The sequence below is a fragment of the Saimiri boliviensis genome, chromosome 2 (assembly GCF_048565385.1).
Source record: "Saimiri boliviensis isolate mSaiBol1 chromosome 2, mSaiBol1.pri, whole genome shotgun sequence".
NCBI classification, from domain to species: domain Eukaryota; kingdom Metazoa; phylum Chordata; class Mammalia; order Primates; family Cebidae; genus Saimiri; species Saimiri boliviensis.
In genome coordinates, this window is record NC_133450.1 from 204,430,422 (window position 1) to 204,448,298 (window position 17,877).

General features: G+C 45.6%; 1 protein-coding gene across 1 annotated transcript in view; it reads left to right on the plus strand.

The window, feature by feature from the left end:
• Window positions 1–9,848: 9,848 nt before the first annotated feature.
• The window catches only part of ZNF483 (zinc finger protein 483), a 30,045-nt gene continuing 22,016 nt past the window's right edge, over window positions 9,849–17,877 (plus strand). The window contains exons 1-3 of the mRNA XM_074395169.1: window positions 9,849–9,937; window positions 11,964–12,505; window positions 15,990–16,075. Of these exons, the coding sequence (XP_074251270.1) occupies window positions 12,118–12,505; window positions 15,990–16,075 (474 nt within the window). The 5' untranslated portion in view covers window positions 9,849–9,937; window positions 11,964–12,117. The remainder of the gene's footprint in view (window positions 9,938–11,963; window positions 12,506–15,989; window positions 16,076–17,877) is intronic.

Here is a 17,877-nt window from a genome sequence, read left to right on the forward strand (position 1 = left end):
TTATTTATTTTTTTTTTTTTGAGAAGGAGTTTCGCTCTTGTTACCCAGGCTGGAGTGCAATGGCACAATCTCGGCTCACCGCAACCTCCGCCTCCTGGGTTCAGGCAATTCTCCTGCCTCAGCCTCCTGAGTAGCTTGGATTACAGGCATGTGCCACCATGCCCAGCTACTTTTTTGTATTTTTAGTAGAGACGGGGTTTCACCATGTTGACCAGGATGGTCTCGATCTCTTGACCTTCTGATCCACCCGCCTCGGCCTCCCAAAGTGCTGGGATTACAGGCTTGAGCCACCGCGCCCGGCCTCAAATTATTTATTATGTACAAAAGGGAGAGACATTACCTTAGCTGAAAGATCTAATTTAGTAGCTCCCATGATGGGATAAAGTGATATTGTATGCCTCCTGATGCAACTCAAGGGGAAGTACAAACCACCACCTCAATGGTATTCTTGCCAAAATATTTAACCTGAATCAAAATACAAGAAAACAATCAGAGGAATCAGTCTGTGGGACATTCCACAAAACTATTAGACTGACTCTTTAAAATGTCAGTGTCAGCTGCGCGCAATGGCTCATGCCTATAATCCCAGCACTTTGGGAGACCAAGGCTGGTGCATCACTTGAGGTCAGGAGTTCAACACCAGCATTCTCTACTAAATGTACAAAAATTTGGCTAGGTGTGGTGGCTCACACCTGTAATTCGAGCACTTTGGGAGGCTGGGATGGGTGGATCACCTGAGGTCAGGAGTTTGAGACCAGCCTGGCTAACATGATGAAATCCCATATCTACTAAAAAATACAAAAATCAGCTGGGCATAGTGGCATGTGCCTGTAGTCCTAGCTACTCAGGAGGCTGAGGCAGGGGAATTGTTTGAACCTGGAAGGCAGAGGTTGCGGTGAGCTGAGATTGTGCCATTGCACTCTAGCCTGAGAGACAGAATGAGACTCCATCTCAAAAAAAAAAAAAAAAAAATGTCAGTGTCATGAAAGATTTTTAAAAACAAAGTGAGCTGGCAGTCGTGGCTCACACCTGTAATTCCAGCACTTTGGGAGGCCAAGGTGGGAGGATCACATGAGCACAGGAGCTCAAGGCCAGCCTGGGCAACATAGCAAGACCCCGTCTCTATTTAAAAATATATAAATAAATAAATAAAAATGTGTATTTTCGAGGGATCCGTGTTGATGAAAGTTGGCTAAAGAGGCAACCAAATCCTTGACTGGATATTAGAAAGCATCTCCAAAGACCTTTCTGGGGAGACTGAAGAACTTTGAATGAGACTACATATTAGATGTATTGTATCCATTCTAGATGCGTTATATGTGGTAATGATACTTTGGTTATACTAGAGAATGTGCTAGTTCTTAGATAATAAAAACAAATGTTGAGCCGGGCGCGGTGGCTCAAGCCTGTATCCCAGCACTTTGGGAGGCCGAGGCGGGTGGATCACGAAGTCGAGAGATCGAGACCATCCTGATCAACATGGTGAAACCCCGTCTCTACTAAAAATACAAAAAATAAGCTGGGCATGGTGGCACGTGCCTGTAATCCCAGCTACTCAGGAGGCTGAGGCAGGAGAATTACTTGAACCCAGGAGGCGGAGGTTGCGGTGAGCCGAGATCGCGCCATTGCACTCCAGCCTGGGTAACAAGAGCGAAACTCTGTCCCAAAAACAAAAAACAAAAAACAAAAAACAAAAGTTTAGGGAGTAAATGTAATAATGTCCACAACTTAATTTAAAATGTGTATGTGGCCGGGCGCGGTGGCTCACGCCTGTAATCCCAGCACTTTGGGAGGCCGAGGCAGGCGGATCACAAGGTCAAGAGATCGAGACCATCCTGGTCAACATGGTGAAACCCTGCCTCTACTAAAAATACAAAAAATTAGCTGGGCATGGTGGGGCGTGCCTGTAATCCCAGCTACTCGGGAGGCTGAGGCAGGAGAATCGCCTGAACCCAGGAAGCGGAGGTTGCGGTGAGCCGAGATCGCGCCATTGCACTCTAGCCTGGGTAACAAGAGCGAAACTCCGTCTCAAAAAAAAAAAAAAATGTGTATGTGTGCAAAACAATAAAAAATACAAAATGTGTGCAAAAAATTTGTGCAAAACCAAAAAACTATCTGTGTAAAAACAAGTGTACGTGTAAAAAACGAAAATGTGTGTGTGTGTGTGTGTGTGTGTGTGTGTGTGTGTGTGAGAGAGAGAGAGAGAGAGAGATGGGGGAACAAACATCACAAAATGTCATCATCTGGCAAAACCAGATGAAGGGTATTAGAGTATTCCTTTATGCTATTCTTCCTACTTTGCTGCAGGATAGAAATTTTCAAAATAGTGAATATTTTACTTAAAAATAGAATAAAAGGCTTGTTTAAAATCATATCTAACACTTGCAATTATGAGATTACACTCCCAAGGAATTATCACAAAACAACTGCATTACTAGGCTACATTTGTTTCCCTTCTTATCTATTGATTTCATCGAGTGACCATGCTAAATTGATAGGCCACAGTTGAAAATATGCCATGAGACAGAGTCCTGGATATATTTAAGTCATGATAAGGCAAACCTATATGGAAGTATATATAGCACTGGTTTCCTCTATCACCTCCATCTTTCCTTCCTGAAGGTAGAAGTTTTTGGCAAGACGAAGTAATAGATAGGTGGACTTCAGTAGCTAACAATGCATCAACGTTAGTATGACAAAAGTCTGTTTTGCAGATGTTCTTCTCTGAGGAATCTGAAAAATCTACACCTTCTGCTATGTAAAGAAGAATCTAGGCAGCCGGGCGCGGTGGCTGAAGCCTGTAATCCCAGCACTTTGGGAGGCCGAGGCGGGTGGATCACGAGGTCGAGAGATCGAGACCATCCTGGTCAACGTGGTGAAACCCCGTCTCTACTAAAAATACAAAAAAACTAGCTGGGCGTGGTGGCGCGTGCCTGTAATCCCAGCTACTCAGGAGGCTGAGGCAGGAGAATTGCCTGAGCCCAGGAGGCGGAGGTTGCGGTGAGCCTAGATCGCGCCATTGCACTCCAGCCTGGGTAACAAGAGCGAAACTCTGTCTCAAAAAAAAAAAAAAAAGAATCTAGGCTACCTTTCCATGTAAGAACCAGAAACAAAGTTCAACTTGACCTACAGAAACTTTGTGGCACACCTGCAGAGCGGAGACTGTGCCCTGTGGGAGGTTCCACGCCCTTTTACCCAGTTCTGGACTTCTTCTCCTCCTCAGGAGATCTTTTTTTTTTAAATTGTACTTTAGGTTCAGGAGATCATTTATCAGCAACATAATGCATCAAATTGGCCAGGCATGGTGGCTCATGCCTGTAATCCCAACACTTTGGGAGGCCAAGGCAGGGATTCCTTGAGCTCAGGAGTTTGAGACCAGCCTGGCCAACACGGCAAAAACCCATCTCTACAAAAAACAGGATAATTAACCAGGCATGGTCATGCGTGCCTGTGGTCCAGGCTACTTGGGAGGCTGAGGCTGGAGGATCACGTGAGCACGGGAGGTGGAGGTTGCAGTCAGCTGCGATTGTGCCACTGTACTCCAGCCTGGGTGACAGAGTGAGACCCTGTCTCAAAAAAATAATAAATAAAATAAATACATAAATTGTAATGGACCAACCTTGCTATTCATAAGACAAAAGTGAGTTTGTCTCATTATGAAAGACCTACGCCTTCCGTTTGAGGAGAGGAAACATCCTAGGTTGCCCTCCCAGGAAGAAGGGTCATCTTGATCTCATGAACTTTGTGGCTACCTACCCTTTGGGGAGGCCTGAGGAGTAAAAACCCCAGAGGAGAGTAGGGTATTAAGAAACAGAGAGGCCGGGCACGGTGGCTCAAGCCTGTAATCCCAGCACTTTGGGAGGCCGAGGCGTGTGGATCACGAGGTCGAGAGATCGAGACCATCCTGGTTAACATGGTGAAACCCCGTCTCCACTAAAAATACAAAACATTAGCTGGGCATGGTGGCACGTGCCTGTAATCTCAGCTACTCAGGAGGCTGAGGCAGGAGAATTGCCTGAACCCAGGAGGCGGAGGTTGCGGTGAGCCGAGATCGCGCCATTGCACTCCAGCCTGGGTAACAAGAGCGAAACTCTGTCTCAAAAAAAAAAAAAAAAAAAAAAAGAAACAGAGAAAGACGCCGGGCGCGGTGGCTCAAGCCTGTAATCCCAATCCCAGCACTTTGGGAGGCCGAAGTGGGTGGATCACAAGGTCAAGAGATCGAGACCATCCTGGTCAACATGGTGAAACCCCATCTCTACTAAAAACACAAAAAATTAGCTGGACATGGTGGCGCGTGCCTGTAATCCCAGCTACTCAGGAGGCTGAGGCAGGAGAATTGCCTGAACCCAGGAGGCGGAGGTTGCAGTGAGCCGAGATCGTGCCATTGCACTCCAGCCTGGGTAACAAGAGCGAAACTGCGTCTCAAAAAAAAAAAAAAGAAACAGAGAAAGAGTCAGGGTTCCCTATAGGATTAACTGAACGCTTAGTGAAGGGAAAACTTAAAAAAAAAAAGAAAGAAAAGAAAAACAGGTTGGATGTGGTGGCTCACATCTGTAATCCCAGCACTTTGGGAGGCTGAGATGGGCAGATTGCTTGATCTCAGGAGTTTGAGAGCAGCCTCACCAACATGGCAAAATCCCATCTCTATAAAAATACAAAAATTAGCCTCGTGTACACCTGTAGTCCCAGCTACTTGGGAGACTGAAGTGGGAGGTGGAGGTTACAGTGAGCCATGATCACGTGATGGCACTCCAGCCTGGGCAACTGAGCAAGACCCTGTCTCAAAAAAACAAAACAAACGAACCCCAAACTGTCATATGACTATGTGGTATATGATGGAACACACGTTCAAGAGCTATGCTGCCTGGTTTGGAATCCTAATTCTGTCTCTTTACTAGTTGTCCAATGCTTACTAGCTGAATTGCTACCAAAAACACTGTAGCACATGAAGTAAACACTATACTCAGCTATTTCTGTACAGGAGAAGAGGCTGGGCAAGGGGCTATGAAAACAGGAAATTTTAACATAAATAACAGGTCAGGCCAGGTGCAGTGGCTCATGCCTGTAATCCCAGCACCTTGGGAAGCCAAGGTGGGAGATCACCTGAGGCTAGGAGTTTGAGACCACCCTGGCCAACATGGCAATACCCCAGCTCTACTAAAAATACAAAAATTAGCTGGGCATGGTGATGGGCGCCTGTAATCCCAGCTACTCGGGAGGCTGAGACAGGAGAATTGCTTGAACCCGGGAGGTGGAGGTTGCAGTGAGCCAAGATTATACCACTGTACTCTAGCCGGAGAAACAGAGTGAGATTCCATCTCAAAAATAAACAAAAAACAAAAAACAGGTCATAGGAGAATATGATGCAGTAAACACTGTATAATCACATGCAACAATATTGACAAATCTCACAGACATAATGATGAATGAAAGAAGTCATCATATTCAAAGAACATGTGCTATATGACTCTACTTTCTAGACTGTAGATTCTATGATATGAAAATAAGTAAAATTCTTCTTCTCTGTTAAAAGTCAGAATAGTGACATCCTTGGGAAGGTGACCAAAAGGAAGTACAGGGGGACCAGGGCTTCTGCATTGCTCGTCATATTATGTTTCTCTTTTTCTTTTTCTTTCTTTTTTTTTTTTTGAGACAGAGTCTTGCTCCATCACCCAGGCTGGAGTGCAGTGGCATGATGATCTCGGCTCACTGCAACCTTTGCTTCCTGGGTTCAAGTGATTCCCCTGCCTCAGCCTCCCCAGTAGCTGGGATTATAGGCACCTGCCACCACGCCCGGCTAATTTTTAGTAGAGACAGGTTTTCACCTTGTTGGTCAGGCTGATCTCGAACTCCTGACCTCAGGTGATCCACCCACCTCAGCCGCCCGAAGTGCTGGGATTATAGGCATGAGCCACTGCCTGGCCGCATGTTGTTTCTTTTTTTCTTTTTCTTTTTTTTTTTTTTTGAGACAGAGTTTGGCTCTTGGTACCCAGGCTGGAGTGCAATGGCGCGATCTCGGCTCACCGCAACCTCCACCTCCTGGGTTCAGGCAATTCTCCTGCCTCAGCCTCCTGAGTAGATGGGATTACAGGCACGCGCCACCATGCCCAGCTAATTTTTTGTATTTTTAGTAGAGACGGGGTTTCACCTTGTTGACCAGGATGGTCTCGATCTCTTGACCTCATGATCCACCCGCCTCGGCCTCCCAAAGTGCTGGGATTACAGGCTTGAACCACCGCGCCCGGCCAGCATGTTGTTTCTTGATCTGGGCCCTAGCTCTATGGATGTGGGCAGGTTTAGAAATTAGGCAGCATCATTTCCACTGCATTGTATTGGCTTAGGAAGTTACAAAGGTCATCAACCTAGTTTCAATGGGGAGGAAGCATAGATAACTCCTCTCAAAAGGAGATATATCAACATAACCTTGTAAGAATAACTTGTGGGATAGGATATATATTGCTGTGACCATTATAACAAAATCTAAGATGCCCTATAGCACATTGTTTTCTTTGTTACCATCCATGAATATCTGCAATAAATCACCAAATCCTACTACTATCCCTTGATACTACTATGCCCTGTGTCTGTCTTCTATCATCATTAAAATACTTTTATTTTATGCCACCATCATACTGGATTATGATAAGACTAGTCTTTTTATCTCTGGTCTTCTCTCTTTCTAATCTATTCTCCATACTGAAGCCCAAACAGCTAAACAAACAGCTCACTTAAAATGTTCCTAAGTATGTTTATCCTGTTTAGAGATCCCACCAGATTGCAGACAAGTGAAACTGATTTGTAGTTTCTAGCTTCCTTCCTGATGCACAGTCCACCACTCCTTACCATGACAGCTACTTTTAATCGAAAGTTATATTTTGGCTACCAGTTCCAACAAGATGCCATTCTTTCCTGATAATTTATTCATATGCAGCATGTCATTTACTTACAGAATATTTCTTTTTTTTTTTTTTTTTTTTTTGAGACGGAGTTTCGCTCTTGTTACCCAGGCTGGAGTGCAATGGCACGATCTCGGCTCACCGCAACCTCCGCCTCCTGGGTTCAAGCAATTCTCCTGCCTCAGCCTCCTGAGTAGCTGGGATTACAGGCACGTGCCACCATGCCCAGCTAATGTTTTGTATTTTTAGTAGAGACGGGGTTTCACCATGTTGACCAGGATGGTCTCGATCTCTCGACCTCGTGATCCACCCGCCTCGGCCTCCCAAAGTGCTGGGATTACAGGCTTGAGCCACCGCGCCCGGCCCAGAATATTTCAACTAGTACTGTGTTTTTCTCTCTCTCTCTTTTTTTTTTTTTTTTTTTTTTTTTTTTTTTTTTTTTTTTTGAGTCTTGGTACCCAGGCTGGAGTGCAATGGCGTGATCTTGGCTCATCGCAACCTCCGCTTCCTGGGTTCAGGCAATTCTCCTGTCTCAGCCTCCTGAGTAGCTGGGATCACAGGCACACACCACCATGCCCAGCTAACTTTTTGTATTTTTAGTAGAGAGGGGGTTTCACCTTGTTGACCAGGATGGTCTCGATCTCTTGACCTTGTGATCCACCCGCCTCGGCCTCCCAAAGTGCTGGGATTACAAGCTTGAGCCACCGCGCCCGGCCCAGTACTGTGTTTCTCAAAGCGCAATATCACCTGCAACAAGTTGAGGGGTGGGGAGGGCCAGAAGGCCCCCCACATTTCTGTGTTTTTTTTTCTTTTTCTTTCTTTTTTCTTTTTTTTTGAGACAAAGTTTCACTCTTATTGCCCAAGTCGGAGTACAATGGCACAATCTCAGCTAACTACAACCTCTGCCTCCCGGGTTCAAGTGAGTCTCCTGCCTCAGCCTCCTGAACAGCTGGGATCACAGGCATGTGCCACCACGACCAGCTGATTTTGTATTTTTAGTAGAGATGGGGTTTTGCCATGTTGGTCAGGGTAGTCTCAAACTCCCAACCTAAGGTGATCTGCCCGCCTTGGCCTCCCAAGGTGCTGGGATTACAGGCATAAGCCACGGCGCCCGGCCCCCAAATTTGTATTCAAATAAAGAACATCATGTGATTCTAAGGTACAGTAAAACTTGAGAACCGCTAAGTAAAGTGCCTCTGACTTGCCTATTTAAAATAATGAGCCAATAGACATTCCACATTCCTCTGCCTTCTCCAGCTTCTTCCTGAAGTGTCTTACTTAAGCCAGCCAAGGGGAGGTTGGTAGAGGAGGATATGCAATGGGATTTGGGACTGAGAAAACTTTTGTCTTAACTCCCAGCCCTGTTTCTTCACTTGACTTGCTGCCTGTGATAAGCCAAGTGGTTCATTTAGTTGAGCTTGCTCTGTCCTTTTAAAGTCTCAGGGCCTTGAATCATCCTGCTCCTTCAGTCTAGAACGAACGTCGTCTTTCACTCCCAACTCTACCCCTTCAGGGATCATCCAGTTATTAGGACCCTCCAAACAATTTTTCCGGAGTTCCTGGCCCTTTTTGCAATGCTCCCCATAATCTATGCAAGCACTCATTCATAAGCTCAACAATTGTCTACTGAGTGCCTATCATGGGCCAAGTACTGTTCCAGGGCCTAAACATACAATCTAGAACAAATGAGATAAAAATACTTACTCTTGTGGAACTAATGTTCTTGTAGGGAAGGCAGACAAGTAGTAAAATAATAAATTTAAACAAAAGAAAACAAAAACAACCAGGCACAGCGGCTCATGCCTGTAATCCCACAACTTTGGGAGGCCAAGGCAGGCAGATCACCTAAGGTCCAGGCAGATCACCTGAGGTCAGGAGTTCGAGACCAGCCTGCCCAACATGGTGAAACCCCGTCTCTACTAAAAATACAAAAAATTAGTCGGACGTGGTGGCGGGCGGAATCCCAGCTACTTGGGAGGCTGAGACAGGAGAACTGCTTGAAGTCGGGAGGCGGAGGTTGCAGTGAGCCGAGATCGTGCTGTTGCACTCCACCCTCTGCGACAAAGCGAAACTCCGTCTCAAAAAAGCAAAACAAAACCAAACAACAACAAAAAACTACAGGGTATGCTAGAAGAGGAAACAAGAGTGAGGTGGGATTCCTATTTAAGTGGACTCGTGGGAGAGCTTCATTGGCAAGACCCGAAAGGGTGAGTGGGTGCGCCGCCATTCGGCCACTTAGGGGAGGAGCAGGTCAGCCGGAAGTACGTGGCAGGTTAGAGGAAGAGGAAGGGGTCTAATAAGATTTGAGCCGGAAAGTGGGGGAAGAGGTACGGGAGGTTATAGAGGGCCAGATTCCATCAGGCCTTGTAGGCCACTATAAATACTTGGGTTTTTACTCTGAGTGAAATGGGAAACCATTGCAGGGTTTTAAGCAAAGGAGGAACATACTTTGGCGTTTTAAAATGTTGGTCTGGCTATGGTGTGTGTGCAGAATAACCAAGAGAAGTGAAGGTGAAATGAAGAAGCTATTGCAATAATCCACCTGAGCCATGGGGGTGGACTGGACCATGGGGGCGGGTGTGGAAGTCATAAGATTAACATGTGTTTAACCCAAGCTGTGGCGTTAATTATGGCTTGCATTAAATGCATCGCTAATGTGCTTCTGGGGTGGATTTTTCCACCTTAGATTTCAGGGAATGGAAGTGATGAAAGCGAGTAGGGAAGGTTTGAGGTTACTAAGAAGATGCAGCCCCCTGAATCTGCAAACCTCAAAGGTTTCTAGGCCTCTGAGCCTCTGGCGCAGCAATAATTCTGCAGCCGAGCCCACTAGCCGCTTCCCAGTGACCATGCGCAACAGGCAGGTGGGAGCCTATGGAAAGCGCGGACTCTCGGAAAGCCTCACGAGCGCGTTCGGGGCGTCCGGGTCCGCGCCTCTGCGCAGGCGCAGTGGTCCCCGCGGGCTTGCGCGCGCACTCGCTGCGGGATAAGCTTCTGGAAGCTCATTGCGGTGGCGTTGTTGCTGGTTGCGGATGCTGGTGCAGGTACTGGGTGTCCCCTGCCCCGAGTTTCGGGGCCGCGGCCGGATCGCGGGCTCCGAGGGCCCCCCTGGGGCGGGGTGGGGAACAGGAGCAGCCCACCGACCGGCCGTGCGCTGCGCTGCTGCTGCTTCTATGGGAGGTGCGCACTTCGCTGCGGGACGGGGCCGTAGCCTTCCCTCCATCTCTCCCTGCGCCTCTTGGGCACTGTTGACATTTCGGGCGGGATAATGCCTTGTTTTGTTTGTGTGGCGTGGCCGTGAGGAGGAGGCTCTCCGGTTATTGTAGGATTTGTAGCAGCATCACTGGCTCTGCTTTTAGATACCAGTACTACCTCTTCTCCCAGTCGAGCTAACCAAAAATGTGTCCAGATATTGTTAGAGGACCCCTGGGGGGGTGAAACCTCTGCTTTTGCCCTCCCTCCGGTTGAGATCCTCTGGCTGCGTCACATTTTCACCAGGCCTCCAGTGTAAACTCCCTGTAGACGGAGCTGAGGGTCTTCGTCACCGCGGAGCCCCAGGTGCCCAGCACGGCGCCAGGTACCTGGTGGGCGCCTAATATTTGGCATAGGAATAAATGACGTCATGCGTGCTGTATGCCGGGCGCTGTGTTCGGAGATGGGTTGTTATTGGTATGGTAATTGCATTGCGAGGCTCTCACAGCCTTCACTTGCCTCATTGTAGTCCCGCTCCGGCTGTATTGTCATTTCCTGGACCCTCTGTGAGGATGAGGACCCTTTCGGGCCTGTCCACGCCTGGCCCCGCAGCTCATGGCCCCTGGTCCGGTTCCAGCGCATTGTAGTTGCTCAGTCACTTGTAGAATGAATGAATGCATGCAACACAGGGCGGTCTGTTTGCAAAGGAGTGCTTTGGGATCAAGCGGAGCATCACACAAGAGGTGACAGTTGAAAGGAGTCAGGCTTTAAAGAAAGAATAAAAGTTTGGTAGGAGAAAGAAAGCCACATTCCGAGGAGAGGGAATAGTCTTAGTGTAAAGGCTAGGCGGGTATATACAGAGTGTGTCTGGGAATGGAGAGATGTTGATTTATAGCTGTAGTGTCAATCGGGTAGCTAGAGCTTAGCAGGTGAAGTCATCAGGCAACATCTCAGATCACAATGCATGGTCCCTGCTTGTGAACTTTATCGAGAGACAGTTTGGCGGCTGGTGAGGGACGATAAGCAAGGGAGTGATAAGATCATATCTTGCATATTAGAAGGAATTTTTTGGCTACAGTGTGAGACTGGATTGAAGAGCCTGTGCTTAAGCAGTTTCAGTAGGATAGAATGAAGAGGCTCTCAGGAAATAAAATCGCCAGAACCTGGTTATTGATAATGGGAGAAGTAAGAAGGAAGAGAAATTTGAAAGTCAAATATTAAGTTGGGTATCTGAGTTGAGCAACTGGTGAGAAATTAGTGGCCTTTCATTGAGAAAGCGTAGGAGTTGTTAAATAGCTTTGCGACAGTGTCTCCTTGTAAACCTTTCCTGATAACATTTTGCTTAGGAGGACTATTGAATCTGAAGCAACTGTTTCCTTTGAGCGTACCTTTTATAACCCTTAAGTAGCTACTCAGCTTTTGACTATAAAGACGGTTGTCGGCTGTGCCTGGTGGCTCACACCTGTAATCCTAACACTTTGGGAGGCTGAGATAGGTTTGAGACGAGTCTGGCCAACATGGCAAAACCTGGTCTCTATTAAAAATACAAAACTTGGCCGGATGTGGTGGTGGGTACCCATAATCCCAGCTCCTCAGGAGGCTGAGGCTGGAGAATCGCTTGAACCAGTAGGGGCAGAGGTTGCAGTGAGCCAACATTGCGCCACTTCACTCCAGCCTGGGCAACAAGAACGAAACTCCATCTCAAAAAAAAAGGGGAAAAGAAAGAAAGAAAGAAAATTATTGTTTTAATACAGTAGTTGAGCAGAGCTGTTTTAGGCCTTTCCGGGTATGTGTGTGGAACCAAACCAAAAATGTTGTTTTTAGGACTGACAACAGTTTGTTTTACTTATTTAATGCCTTAATGTTTCTTCTTGACAGTTTCTGCAGGACTGTAAACTGGATTCCTGGAACCTTGATATTCCTGGCTGTGTATAGTGCCTGTTGCTGGACTGTACTGATACTCAACTAGAGTGTGAAGGGACTGGATTCCTCCTCCTGATACACAGTGCAAGCTGTAGTGTCCTTGAACAAGATGACAGCCATCTCACCAGACCCTCAAACTCTGGCCCCTACTGAACAAAATGAGGTCCCAGGAATGGTTACTTCTGGGGAGCAAGAAACTATTTTAGGAGGAGATGCTGCTGATGCAGAGTGTTTCAGACAGCGGTTTAGGTGGTTTTGTTATTCAGAAGTAGCCGGACCCAGGAAAGCTCTGAGTCAACTCCGGGAGCTCTGCACTCAGTGGCTGAGACCAGATATTCACACGAAAGAACAGATTTTAGAGCTTTTGGTGTTTGAGCAGTTCCTGACCATTTTGCCTGGGGAGATCAGGGTTTGGGTAAAGTCACAACATCCTAAGAGTAGTGAGGAGGTGGTGAACCTAATAGAAGATTTGATGCAGATGCTTGAAGAAAAAGAAGGTGAGAGTTACAGATGGAGGGAGGAAGTGGGAGACATTGCCTCAAAGTCTGAAAGTAAACTCCTCAAAAGAAAAGCAATTTACTGCTAAAGAGGAGTAAATTGTTTTTTGTTTTTTGTTTTTTTTGAGAGGGAGTCTGTGGCTCTGTCACCCAGACTGGAGTGTAGTGGTGCAATCTTGGCTCACTGCAACCTCTGCCTCTTGGGTTCCAGCAATTCTCCTGCCTCAGCCTCCCTAGTAGCAGGGACTATAGGCACCCACCACCACACCCAGCTAATTTTTGTATTTTTAGTAAAGACGAGATTTCACCATGTTCGCCAGGCTAGTCTTGAACTCCTGACCTCAAGCAGTCTGCCCGCCTTGGCCTCCCAAAGTGCTGGGATTACAGGTGTGAACCACCATGCCCAGCAGAATGTAAATATTCTTATGTGTTACAAAGGGATATCATCTTTCCTGTAGTTTTCTTGTAAAGGTGAGACAAGATATATATGGTGGATGCTCAAGAAATATTAATTTCTTTCGCATCCTCTTCAGGAACACAAGTTATCTGTGAAAGTGTTTGTAGTCACAGGCAAATCAACCAGTTCAGGCCTTACTAATGGCTCCAGTGTGTGAACTAGCACGGTACTAGAGCAGGGCTGTCAGTATCTTTGCTGATGGAAATGTTTCTGCACTCTTTTGCAATTCAAGTTAAGCACATGAAAAGCAACTAGTGCAAATAAGGAACTGAATTTTAAAAATCAAATTTAATGTTTAAATAGCCACATGTGACTAGTAACTATTTTATAGTGGAGTTCTACAGCCTTAGTGCAGGAAAACGTGAATTATATGTATATAATTACATATTATAAATATAAATATATAAAATATAAACTGAATTACAGTGATATCATTAGCTCACCTTTTTCTCAAATTTGTAACTATTCATGTTCTCAAATATGTTACAAATGTTTGTATTTTGCATTGTAATATACTGCAAATACATTTGGAATATTTGTATTCCAAGTATATATTTGGAATATTTGGAAATACTGAGATAGGGAAATAAATAGTATTTACCTCCATACAGTTAGTTTGCCATCACACAGCTAATTAGTATGTCTAAAATTTGGGTTTCCTGACTCCTCTGATTTGTCACTGCAGTGTTATGCTTCTACAAAATTAGGGCCTCTGTGTGGAGGCCCCTGCAATAAAGAACTGCTTTTGGGCCGGGCGCGGTGGCTCAAGCCTGTAATCCCAGCACTTTGGGAGTCCGAGGCGGGTGGATCACGAGGTCGAGAGATCGAGACCATCCTGGTCAACATAGTGAAACCCCGTCTCTACTAAAAATACAAAAAATTAGCTGGGCATGGTGGTGTGTGCCTGTAATCCCAGCTACGCAGGAGGCTGAGGCAGGAGAATTGCCTGAACCCAGGAGGCGGAGGTTGCGGTGAGCCGAGATCGCGCCATTGCACTCCAGCCTGGGTAACAAGAGCGAAACTCCGTCTCAAAAAAAAAAAAAAAAAAAAAAAAAGAACTGCTTTTGGTCCAGGTGCAGTGGCAAACGCCTGTCATCCCAGCACTTTGGGAGGCTGAGGCGGGCAGATCACTGTCTGAGGTCAGGAGTTAGACCAGTCAGACCAACATGGAGAAACCCTGTCTCTACAAAAAAATACAAAATTAGCCTGGCATGGTGGCACACGCCTGTAATCCCTGCTACTCTGGAGGCTGAGGCAGGAGAATTGCTTGAATCCAGGAGGCGGAGGTTGCATTTAGCTGAGATCATGCCAGCACACCCCAGTCTGTGCAACAAGAGTGAAACTCTGTCTCAAAAAAAAAAAGTTGTTTTCTAGGATTTTGTAGGATATAACTGTTTTCTTAAAATCACCCCACTTTTCCCTTTGATTGCATAATTCTGATTCTTAATTTTTATTGATCATCTAATCACTGAAGTGTAAAATTCTTTTCATAAAAAGGTAGAGTTTGATTTGAAAAAATACTTTTTCTTATTTGAAAAAGAGTTGTTGACATCTGAGGGTTTTTTATTTATGTTTTTGTTTTTTACTGCTCCTTGTGGAGCAGGAATCACTCATAGGCAGTGTGCCCAGAATGGGCCAGTCTGAAGGTACTGGATACATTTAGTTTCCATGAGTTTTTATTAGATACCTCTTTTCTGCCTGTAGGAATCTGGTGGAGTCAGTTCTTGAGACTAAGCTGGTGCTTTCATTCATTTAGCAGGTTTGCATGACTCTTGTCACTAGGACTATGAAGAATGTACAGTTTTACCTTACTACATCTTTCAAATTAGAATACTTCAAAATTGGTTATTGTTCAAATTAAATATTTTTAGACAGGGTCTATAGAAAGAAGAAAACCAGTTTTTGTGAGCTTAGGATTGGAGAGGATTTTTATATGAGCTAAGGGGAAAAGCCTAGGTTTTCATAGGAAACTTTTATCTTTGGATGTTCTGTGTTTTAAAGAGTGGGGCAACTTTCTGTTTTTTTCTGAATGACCTTCACATAGAGGGGCTTTTAGCTCTTAGAACCTTTATAATTTCCTGGGCGATTAGAACAGTAAGAGTATCTTTTGTTAAAATATTTGGCCTTTTGTCTGTGGTTCCTAAAACAGCTCCTGAGCTATAAAGGGGAAAGACAGTCTTTTTATTATTTATAACAAGCCCCTTTTACGCACACTTGAGTTTATGTTAATGAGGTGGTTTTTGGAAAGTCCCTAGATGACTTTGGAATTGGGAGGGTGCTGGTTGCCAGGGGAATCAACCCTGAGCTTAAGAGGGTTGGAACTCAGCCCCACCCCACAACCTGTCAGGGGAGAGGGACTGAAGCTTGAGTTGATCAAATGGCCAGTGATTTAATCAGTCATGCCTGTCTATGAAGCTTCCATAAAAACCCCAAAGGGGAGAGTTCAGATAGCTAACCACATGGCAGTTCTGGAGAGCTGTGCACCCAGAGAGGGCATGGACGCTCCAAGCCCCTTGCCCTCCGCAGTACCTCATCCATCTGGCTGTTCCTCTGTATCCTTTGGAATACCCTTTACAATAAACCGGTAAATGTAAGTAAAGTGTTACGTGAGCCACTGTAGCATATTATTGGAATCCAGGGAGGGGCTCATGAGAGGTTCATGGGATCCCCAGTTTGTATCTTGTTGGTCAAAAGCCCTGGAGGCTCAGACATGAGACTGGCATCTGAAGTGGAGGATGGTTTTGTGGGACTGAGACCTTAACCTTTGGGAGCTGATTCTCCAGGTAGATAGTGTTAGAAATGAATTAGAGGACACCCAGCTGGTGCCTGCTGGGGAATCTGCCACAGAATTGCTTGCTTGGCATGGGGGAAATGCCTCCATATATCTGGAGTCAGAATTATTTTGTGCTGTGAGTATAGTAGGAGAAACTGACTTAGTTTTTTTCCTGTGTATTACTTATGTATGTTAAGATTTTTAGTCTGAAGAATTCGTTTGAAAGCCTGGACTGGTTTTCTCCCCCTTCCTAGATCTCGTCTCTCAAGATTCTGTTTCCCAAGAGGAGAACTCAAAAGAGAATAAAGTGGTCGCTGTTTGTCCCAATACTGAGTCCTGTGTAAGTTTCCTTTTGATGGTTTTTGTTCCTAAGTGAATACTTAACTGGGCTCCTGCTGAGTGGTATGAAGATATAAAAATAAAAAGCGTGGTACCGTGGCTTACACCTATAATTCCAGCACTTTGGGAAGCTGAGGCAGGATCGCTTGAGCTCAAGAGTTCAGGGTTGCAGTGAGCTGTGGTCATGCCACTGCTGCCTTCCAGCCTGGCCAACAGAGCAAGACTCTGTCTCTAAAACAATACAATAAAATGTAGTTTCCCTTGCAAGGAACTCATACCTCATTTTCCACATACAATTTTGTTTCAGTTCACAGAATGCCATGAGTCTGATTCTAATGACACAAAAAGACTTACAAAATTCAAGTTACCGCTGATAAAATTAGATGGAAATAGAAGTTCATTTCTTTCTTCTTCTTCTTCTTTTTTTAAGAGATGGGGTCTTGCTTTGTCGTTCAGGCTGGAAGTGGAGTGCAGTGGTGCATACATAGCTCACTGCAATCTCGAAGTCCTGGGCTCAAGCCGTCCCCCCTCCTCAGCCTTTTGAGTAGCTGGAACAACAGGCGTGCACCACTGTGCCCAACTCATTTAAAGATATTTTTTGTAGAGTTAGGGTCTTACTATCTTGCCCAGGCTGATTTTGAACTCCTGACCTCAAGCAGTCCTCTCTCTTGACCTCCCACAGCATTGTGATAACCGGCATGAGCCATTGCGCCCAGCCAGAAGTACACGTTCTTAAAACTTAACATGATAAAGGATATCTTTGGCTGGGTACAGTGGCTCATGCCTGCAATCCCAGCACTTTGGAAGGCCAAGATGGAAGGATTGCTTGATCCTGGGAGTTTGAGACAAGCCTGGGGAACGTAGTGAGACCCTCGTCTATGTAAAAAATTTTAAAACTTAGCTGGGCACAGTAGCACATACCTGTGGTCTCAGTTACTTGGGATCTGAGGTGGTAGAGCTGTGAGGAGGAAAGACAATCTTTCACTTGAGCTTGGGAGGTTGAGGCTGTAGTGAGCTATGATTGTGCTGCCATACTCCATCCTGGCTAATAAAGTGAGACCCTGTCTCTCAAAAAGAAAACAAGATGAGGAATTTATTCTGGATTATACAGGTGGGCCCTAAATGCCATCACTACTGTCCTTGTTAGAGAGGCAGGAGGAGATTGAAAACACAAAAAGAAGGTGATATGAAGAGTTAGGCAGAGTTTGGAGTGATAGGGCCACCAGACAAGGAACTCTTGGAGCCACCGGAAGCAGGAAGAAGCCAGGAACAGACTCTTCCCCAGAGCCTCAGAAGGGAATGCAACTCTGCCAACACCTGGATCTCAGACTTCTGGCCTTCAGAACTTTGAGAGAACAAATTCCTATTTTGAGTCGCCAAGCTTTTGGCAATTTGTTACAGCTCCCAGAGGAAGGTAATACATGTACCAATAGCTACTCTGCTCTACTGCCTCTCAAAAAGCATGCAGAGAATGCTATAAAAAGTGTATTTCAAGAATCATCCAAGTGTGGTGGCACGTGTCTATAATCCCAGCTACTTGAGAGGCAGAGGCATGAGAATCGCTTGAACTTGGGAGACAGAGGTTGTAGTGAGCTGAGATCGTGCCACTGCATTCTAGCCTGGGCAATACAGTGAGACTCTGTCTCAAAAAAAAGTGTATTTTAGTGAATCAGTATACTTGTTTGTAATTGATTATGGAGTAATTGCAAGTGTGGGTTGTTGAATATAGATTCTCCAAATGTGATAGAAGATAATTGCTGCTTGTAATTGGAAGTTAAAAATTGGAATGTAGGTGCAGATATT